The sequence below is a fragment of the Muscardinus avellanarius genome (assembly GCF_963383645.1).
Source record: "Muscardinus avellanarius genome assembly, chromosome: 19".
Lineage (NCBI taxonomy): Eukaryota > Metazoa > Chordata > Mammalia > Rodentia > Gliridae > Muscardinus > Muscardinus avellanarius.
The window spans coordinates 42,455,635-42,465,161 of NC_137805.1; the positions used below are offsets into that span (position 1 = coordinate 42,455,635).

General features: G+C 46.9%; 1 protein-coding gene across 1 annotated transcript; it reads right to left on the bottom strand.

Moving 5' to 3' along the window:
• Positions 1–6,144: 6,144 nt before the first annotated feature.
• Positions 6,145–6,807, bottom strand: LOC308277239 (small ribosomal subunit protein uS8-like; the record flags this gene model as incomplete). Its single annotated transcript, XM_080716405.1, has 2 exons — positions 6,679–6,807; positions 6,145–6,460 (listed from the first exon to the last, which is right to left on the bottom strand). The coding sequence occupies exons 1-2, from the start codon at positions 6,774–6,776 to the stop codon at positions 6,145–6,147; spliced, it is 414 nt and encodes a 137-aa protein (XP_080572531.1). The 5' UTR covers positions 6,777–6,807.
• Between the last annotated feature and the right edge of the window lie 2,720 nt (positions 6,808–9,527).

Genomic DNA, 9,527 nt, shown 5'->3' on the forward strand with positions numbered 1-9,527 from the left:
GAGGCCCTTTGCAATTCGACCCTGCTTCAAAATAAAGAATAAAAAATAGGGCAGGGGGTGTAGCTTGGAGGTTGAATGCCTCTGGGTTCCATCCCCGGACCGGCAAGTAAATAAATAAAAATACCAAGTGAGCCGCTGCACTTGGGAGGCAGAGACAGGAGGATCCTACAGGTTGGAAGCCAGCCTCAGCTGGCTTAAGAGACCTTGTTTCCAAATAAAATATAAAATAGGTCTGAGAGTGTAACCTGGAGATAGAAGGCCCCTGGGTTCCATCCCCAGTACCACCCCCCCAAAAAAATTATAATCTCCACACTTGAGAGGCTGAGACAGGAGGATTGCACAGGTTTAAAGCCAGGCTCAGCTACTTAGTGAGGCTGTCAGCAATTTAGTGAGACCCTGTTTCCAAATAAAATAGGTCTTGGGAGTATAGCCCGGAGGTAGAAAGCCTCTGGGTTCCACCCTCTGTATCATTAAAAAAAAAAAAATTACCAAGTGGCTGGGTGTGTTGACCCACACTTGTAATCCCAGCATTCGGGAGGCTGAGACTGGAGGATCGCGGTTCACAGACAGCCTCAGCTACTTAGTGAGGCCCTTTGTGTACCAGTATTGGGTAGAGGCTTCAAAATGTATTAATGTACCAGTACTGGAAAAGATTTTAAATATTTTAAATATATCTTTTGGAGTAAAGATGCCAGGAGCTTCTGAAAAAGAAGCTGCAGGATTCCAGGGACCAAGGGAGATTAGCAAGACAGTAGAGATAGTTTCAGGGCCTTTTCCATTATAAAGATAAGATTTCTCAAGGAAGTGGAAGGATGCCATAAACCTTCAGGTGGAAGGATGCCATAAACCTTCAGGAGATCCCAGACTTTGATAATCATGGGAGGAGGCCCGAAGCCTTCAAGAAAGACCAGAATCCCATGATCAAATAACACATTTGGGGGTCTGTGCTGAAAACAGGAAAGACTGGCAGGAAAGAATGCCCCCACATCAAAAGGGCGGGCCCTAGAGGGGACGGGTTTGGTTAAGGACTGACTATAAAATACTGTGTATCCAGGAATTATCGGTGATTTCATTCGAAGCACCCCCTCAAGTTACCCCTTACTTAGCTCAGGACAAGAACCTGCGGCTTTAGGGGAATAGTCTTGGGGAGCCTAACGAAGGTCCCCAGGGACAGTTTCCCAAATCCTAACAGTCCAGAAACCGTAACACTTTGCAATTCAGTGAGACCCTGCTTCAAAGAAAAGAATAAAAAATAGGGCTGGGGGGTGTAACTGGGAGATAGAATGCCCCTGGGTTCCATCCCCAGTACCGCAAAATAGATAAATAAAAATAAATTACCAAGTGCCAAGCACTGTGCTAGGGGCCACGTGACGGTGGGAATGGCTTTAAATCTCCTTAAAAGGAGGGTGCCGCGGCCCGCAAAGGTGTTGCTGAGGGGTTCCCGGCGCGGGAGGAGTCTGTGCAGACGCAGCACTCAGCGCCCGCCCCTCTGACAGATCCTTCTCCGAGGAGACTCTGCGGCGAGCTAAACTACAGTCAAGATGGCCGCGCCGGCCCCGGCTCGGCGCCCCGCCCCCGGCTCGAAGCCCCGCCCCGGCTCGGCGCCCCGCCCCCGGCTCGGCGCCCCGCCCCCGGCTCGGCGGCGCGTGCGCAGTGCGCGAGCGGCCCCGGCGTCCTCAGCGCGCCTGCGCGGCCGCAGCGCCCCCCGTCCCCCGCGCCCCAGCCGCCGCCGCCGCTCCTGCCGCACTGACGGCCGGCGCTCGCGCCTCAGGTGAGTGAACGCCCGGCCGGGCGGCGCGAGCGCCCTCGGCTCCCTGCCCTCCGCCCCCTGCCCTCCCGCGGGCCGCCGCGCCGCAGCGCCGGGGTCTGCGTGCCGTCCCCCACTGGGCCCCTGCGCGCTCCGCTCTCCCGGTCACCCCGGCCTCCCGGCGCTCAGCCTGCAGCGACAGCGTGCGGTCGGGGGTCGAGCCCCCTCGGGGCGCCCCCTGCTGGCACCACCCCTGCTGCTGCGGCCGCTGCCCTGCGGGCTGCGGAGCCCCGCGGCCCTCGGGCTGGGCATCCCTTCCACCGGCCGCCCCGGAGCCCACGGGGCGTGAGGAGGGGCCTGCGCTCGCCCTGGGCCCGTGCGGTCCTGAAGCAGCCGCTGTTGGAGCCCCACGACCACCCTGCGGGGAGACCGCGTCTTAGCCCCGCTTCACAGTGGGGCGGAGGAAACTGAGGCACGGGTTGGTGAAGAGCAGTGCCCAAGGATTGTGAAGTGCGGTGCCCAAGGTCACGGGGTTGACAAGTGGTGGCTGATGGCTGTCGAACTTAGGGACTTGGGCTGTCAAGGCCAGTGTAGTTGGGATTGATCTCGTACCTTTACATCTTTTGAAATACACTTGTGAGGTGTTTAAGAGAGTTGTTCTTATACGTCATCGGAGTGGGCTGCAGACTGGAATGTCTTCTTGATGGGGTACAATTGAAGTGTTGCTGTAATACTAAATAGTAATGATATTAATAAGAGCTGACGTTCATCCAGCTCTTGCTGTGTGCTAGAAGATCCTGCTAAGCATTTTTATTAAGATCATCTCAGTACCTCAGCGCTCCCCAATCCAGTGCTTCCCCTTCCTTTTCATGAAACCTTTATCCCCCTGCCCCTGCAGTGCTGACCTCCCTGTCGCAGGTATACTAGAAGCCTCAGGGCTTATAAGGCAGGGAAGCTCTCCCATGGTGGCTTAGTGGCAGAACCAGGTAAGCCTTGCCTGCTGTCTGCACATTTCCCCTCATACTGGCCCTCAGAGGGTATAATTAGCCTTCCTAGCTGCCAGGAGAGCAGGATTGGGCTGGTTACAGTTGGAGGTGACAGAGCAGATTTGGCCAACTCTCACCTCATCAGGGACTTTCTGGTTCTATTCCAACATTGAACTGGAATATTTCAGTATTTAAGATAAAGTAAGAAAGAGAAAGAGCATTGACCCAGTGGTGCTGAATCTAAGAAGCCTCCTTTGATTTGAAGTCCCAAATGAGCAGCTATAAAAATATGTGAATGTTTTGCCTCTAAAATAACTAGCTCAAATTGCCTTTTTCTCCCTTAACAAATCCTCCTCCACACTTCAAAGGCTCCACTAAATCACCCCCTTCTGTGTGGAGCCTTCCCTCCTTGATTTTCCCAATTAGAATTAAACACACACAACAGGGTAGATGCCTCTGTCTTAACCTTAGGAGTCTTAGCCCCTTGAGGCGGGGGACTGTCTTTGCAGCTCCAAATGCCTGGCTCATAGTAGACTCTTGGTAAAGACTCAGTGAATTTCCACTGCTCCTTTTCATTACTCAAAAGGTGATGTTCAGCCGGGTGTAGTGGTTCACACTTGTAATCCCAATACTTCAGAGGCAGAGACAGGAGTATGGCAGGTCTGTGCCCAGCCTCAGCTACAGAGTGATGCCCTCCACAACTTAGTAAGACCCTGTTTCAAAAAAAATTAGTAAATAAGGTGATGTTCTCTTGCTGCCTTTTGTTTTTTCTTTTACCCTTCAGTTTTGTTCTCTCTCTTTTTGTGTGTGTGTCCTCTTATATTTTTTATTTTTGTCTTTTTTTTTTCTTTTTTGGTACTAGGGGTGGAACTCAGGGGCTTTCTACCTCTGGGCTGTACCCCTAGCCCTGTTTTCCTGTTTTATTTTTTATTTAAATACCACACCCGGTTTTGTCTTTTTTTTTTTTTTTCCCCCAGTATTGAGGATGGAACCCAGGGGCATTCTACCTCCAAGCTACATCCCCAGTCCTATTTATTTTTGATTCTTTATTTTGAAACAAGGTCTCACTAAGTTGCAGATGACCTCATTAAGTAGCTCAGGCTGTCTGTGAACCCTTGATCCTCCTCTTACAGCCTCTCAAGTACTGGGTTTACAAGTGTGTCACCATGCCCGGCTTGTTTTTTTTCTATTTAAAAAATTTATTGGTGCTATACTACACATGATAGTGAGATTTATATTGATACTTTCATAAAGGTACGTAACATTATTTGATGTTTTCTTCCCCATAACTCCTTTTTCCCTTCCCTGAACCCCATCCACTATTCTCCAGTTTCTCTTCATTTTTACAAGGTCCCTTTTTTCTTTTTTCTCTCTGGCTTCCACATATGAGGGAAAACTGTAGCCTTTGGCTTTCTGAGTCTGGCTTATCTCATTTAGTCTGATGTTCTCCACGTCCATCCATTTTCCTACAGATGACATAATATTGCTTTTCATTATTTGCCCTTCAGTTTCTCTTTGCTGTATCTCCTATTGGATTAAACTTCTCTCTGTGTGTGGTACTGGGGTTGGAACCCAGGGGCATTCAACCTCTGAGCTATACCTCAGTCCTATTTTTAATTTTTTTTATTTTTTATTTTTTTTTGGTGGTACTGGGGGTGGAACCCAGGGGCTTTCTACCTCCGGGCTATACTCCCAGACCTATTTTTTATATATTTTTTAGAAACAGGGTCTCATTAAGTTACTGAGAGCCTCACTAAGTAGCTGAGGCTGGCTTCGAACCTGTGCGATCCTCCTGTCTCAGCCTGCCAAGCGCGGGGATTACAAGCGTGCGCCACCACGTCCGGCTTTATTCTTTATTTTGAAACAGGATCTCACTGAGTTGCAGAGGGCCTCACTAAGTAGCTGAGGTTGTCCGCGAACTATGGTCTTCCTGTCTCAGCCTCCCAAATGTTGGGATTACAAGTGTGCGCCACCACGTCTGGCTCTCATTTTCTTTTTTTTCTTTCTTTTTCTCTATTTTATTTTCTTTTTTTGTACTGGGGATGTAACCCAGGGGCCTTCAACCTCCGGGCTATACTCCCAGACCTAGTCTATATTTTTATTTGGAAACAAGGTCTCACTAAGAGCCTCACTAAGTAGCTGAGGCTGGCATTGAACCTGGGCGATTCACCTGTCTCAGCCTCCCAAGTACTGGGGTTACAAGCGTGTGCCACCACGCTGGCTAGATTCATTTTCTTACATTCCTTTGCCTTATATAGCTGACTACCCCTGATGATATCAGTAATCACAGTTTTTACTTTATATCAATGCATGGTATTTATAATAAATATTTAGAAGGGCCCTTTGGGAGGCAGCGGTTATGTGCATAGGTTCTCCACATAAATGAATCCTCTGAGTGTTTTGTATTTTGGTACTCGAGATTGAACCCAGGGGCATTCTACCTCCAAGCTACACCCCCAGCCCTTTATATCTTTTGTTTTGAAACAGTCTCACTAGGCTGCTGAGGACCTTGCTATGTGCTGAAGCTGTCCTCAAACCTGAGATCCTCCTGTCCCAGCCTCCTAAAGTACTGGAATTACAAGCATGTGCCACCATGTCCAGCAAATGAAACATCTTAGAGAGTTTTTTCAAATAATTTTCTGCCACTATATTAAACTATTTTGTTTGTTTTTGCAATATTGAGGGTTGAAATCAGTGTCTCACACATTGCAAGCACTCCACCACTGGCCTATACCCTCCCACACCTTTTTAATTTCGGAGACAAGGTCTAAATTGCCCAGGATGACCTCGAACTTGTGATCTTCCTGTCTTAGCATTTCTAGTACCTGGCATTGAAGGTGTGAACCACCATGTTTGGCTTTGAGCTGTTATTAGGGTGCTGGGTATGGTGGAAGATTCAGAGTTGAATAAAACATGATTTCTTTTGAATTTATTAGCTAACTGGGAAATGCTGTATCTAACTATCTCCCATCAAGTCTAAAAAGTGCCATATTAGTATTATAAGGAAAGCAATATGAGAGTATAATGGAATAAGGAACTTTTTTTTTTTTTTGTCTATAGAGACTTTTCTCCACATAAATGAATCTTCTGAGTGTTTTGGTTTTTAGTACTCGAGATTGAACCCAGGGCATTCTACCTCCAAGCTACACCCCCAGCCTTTTTTTTTTTTTTTTTTTTTTGGTGGTACTGGGGTTCCTGGAAACTCTTCTACTTCAGGGCTACACTCCCAGACCTGTTTTATGCTTTTTAATTTGGAAGCAGGGTCTCTTAAGCCAGTGCGGCTGGCTTCGAACCTGCACGATCCTCCTGTCTTCGCCTCCCAAGCGAGGGGATTACAAGCGTGCGCCACCACGCCCAGCTATATCTTTTGTTTTCAAAAGATATAAAACAGTTTCAAACAGTTTCATATCCCTAGAAAAAGAATCCCAAGATTTTCCCTCCTTTGTGTTTTTGTCTTGTTTCTTCGTGGTCCATGATGCCAGCTGAGGTTGTCAATACAGTGAAACCAAACTGACAGGATGGGAGTACATTATTCTGCCATTTTTCTAGGTCTTTGAGCTGCACGTCAAATCTAAAGCTGATCAGGCCACACTTGTGTAACCTGCCTGTGAGGGTCACAACAGTTTTCCCAGCCCTGTGGTCATCGATGATTTCAGATTCGCTAGTGTAACCATGCTTCATTATTATAGTTAGAAACCGGTTGATAGGCCGGGCATGGTGGCACACGCTTGTAATCCCTGCACTTGGGAGGCTGAGACAGGAGGATCGCACAGGTTCGAAGCCAGCCTCAGCTATTTAGTGAGGCTCTCAGCAACCTAGTGAGACCCTGTTTCCAAATAAAATATAAAAAATAGGTCTGGGAGTATAGCCCGGAGGTAGAAAGCCTCTGGGTTCTACCCCCAGTACCACCACCACAAAAAAAAAAAAAGAAAAAGAAAAAGAAACCGGTTGATGACTTTGGAGTATGGCCTAATAAGGACCTGGTGTTTGCCTCTCTTCTCAGAATTGTTGATGTTCTTGAGAGCATCAGTCAGGACATTCATACACCAATATGGTGGCACAGAAAGATGGTGGGAAGAGGAGTAAGGGACATTTTATAAAACCTTGTATTATTCAAGTATGAGTCACAGAGCCCAACCTTCTGACTTTTATAGCCTTCATCTTATGAGGTCCAAGGTCATAGAACTGTGGCTTACTGCCTAAAATTTCAGGCTTTATCCATTAAATATTTGCCAGGGATAGGAAGCCGGGCGTGGTGGTGCATGCTTGTAATTCCAGCATTTGGGGAGAATCACGGTTTCCGGACAGCCTCAGCTACTTAGTGAGGTCCTTTGCAACTCAGTAAGACCCTGTTTCAAAATAAAGAATAAAAAATAGGGCTTGGTTGTAACTCAGAGGTAGAATGTCCCTGGGTTCCATCCCCAGTACCACACACACACACACACAAAAATGTCCGTTTATGAGCCAGGCACGGTGGCACACCTAAAAAGTAGAACTAGGGGTCTAGTTTGGAGGTAGGATGTCCTTGGATTTAATCCCCATTTAAAAAAAAAAAAAAAGAGGAAGAAGAAGGAGATGAAGCTCAATGGTAGAATGCCCTGGATTCAATTCCCTGTACCAAACCCCCTTTAAAAAGAAAAGGAAGAGGAAAGCACTTTGAAGCAGAATGATAAAACAGAGAGGGTAACAATTCCTGCAACATTTAGGGACAGGAAAAATGGTTTCATTATATTAGAACAGAGGTTCTCAACCTTTATTGTGCACCAGTTACTTGGACAGCTTACTAGCACTCATGTTGTTGGGCCCCTCATCCAGAGTTTCTGATTCAGGAGGTATGGAGTGGGACCTGAGAATGTGCAATTCTAACCAATTTCCAGATGATGCTGATGGTACTTGTCCAAGTACCACACTTTGAGAACCATTGGGTTAGAAGACTGTTGGGAGGCTGAAACAGGAGAATTGCAGGTTCAAAACCAGCCTCAGCAATTTAGCAAAGATCTCAGTAATCTCCTGAGACCCTGTTTCCAAAAATATATAGAATTAGGTTGGGGGAAAGCTTGGAGGTAGAATGCCTTTGGGTTCAATCCCTAGTACCAAAAAACACAGACAACTTGTTTAAAAAAAAAGGAAGAAAGAAAGAAAGAAAGAGTTTGAGCAAGGTGTGGTGGCACATGCTTGTAATCTCAGTACTTTGGAGACTGAGACAGGAAGAACACAGGTTCAAAGCCAGCCTAGGCAACTTAGTGAGGCTCTCAATAACCTAGTGAGACCCTATTCCCTAATAAGAAATAAAAATCGGGCAGGGATGCAGCTTGGAGGTAGAACGCCTCTGGGTTCAGTCCTCAGAACAACAAAAAAGTGTGTGTGCATCAGGCGTGGTGGCGCACACTTGTAATCCCCGCGCTTGGGAGGCCGAGACAGGAGGATCACACAGGTTCAAAGCCAGCCTCAGCTACTTAGTGAGGCTCTCAGCAACTCAGACCCTGTTTCCAAATAAAATATAAAATAGGTCTGGGAGTATAGCCTGGAGGTAGAAAGCCTCTGGGTTCCACCCCCAGTACCAACACACACACACACACACACACACACACACACACACACACACAAAGTGTGTGTGTTTTATGCTAATATGGGAGAGTTCTAGAACATTGCATACCAAATCATAATAGTAATTATTTCTAGAAATGGGATTTAGGAGGTTGTGGGATTCACTTTTTACCTTATACCTTTCTGTGTTATTTTTGCATCATGCACATAAGGCTTTTCTGTTTTAAAAAGAAAAATAAGTCCATTTTGAAGTTACATACTAAAATATTTATGGATTTAAAAAAAGAGCTTGCTAAAGTAATCTAGTCACACACAAACATTTTTAGGGTATTTCTATATGCCAGATGCTGCTAGCTTCTGGAAACACAAAGCCTTTGCTAAAACTTGCAGGCTGGCGATCAAGCTCTGCAGATAACAGCTCTGGTTTGTGTCTGTGAGCTTCCTAGGAGCAGGGACCAAGATGTAGCTCTGTGCTTTGCTGATAATAGATAGGCACTTGGGTAAGTGGTGAGTGAATGAGCAAATCCAGGCAAAAGGTGAGGACATGAAACAAGAAAAGGACAAATTGGAGATTCTGAAGGGAAAAAAATTGACAAGTTAGTGGGGCGTGGTGGCACACACCTGCAGTCCCAGTACTTGGGAAGCTGAGACTGGAGCACTGCAGGTTTAAGGCCAGCCCCAGCAATTTAGTGAGATCCTGTTTCAAAACAAAATAGGGCTGGGGAGCCAGCCATCATGGCGCACGCTTGTTATTCCAGCATTTGGGGGGCTGAGACAGGAGGATCCTGGCTCAAAGACAGCCTCGGCTACTACTTAGTGAGGCCCTTTGGAACTCAATGAGACCCTGTTTCAAAAGAATAAAACAGGGCCAGGGGTGTAGCTCGGAGGAATGCCCCTGGGTTCCATCCCTGATAACACACACACACACACACACACACACACACACACACACACACACACACACACAATAGGGCTGGGGGTGTAGCTTAGAGGTATTAACCTCCAAGTGCCCCTTGGTTTAATCCCCAGTAATGCTTACATGCGTGCGCACGTGCACACACACACAGACACACAAGATAGACATGATGAAAGGAAGGCATTCGTCAGAAAGGACTCTAAAGTTCGAAGATTGATAACATTTTCGGTTTAATGCAAAACAGGGTGTCAAATCCATTCAGAAAGACAGTTCCACCTGTCTTTGGCATACCCCTGTAATCCCAATACATAGGAGATTGAGACAGAAGCAT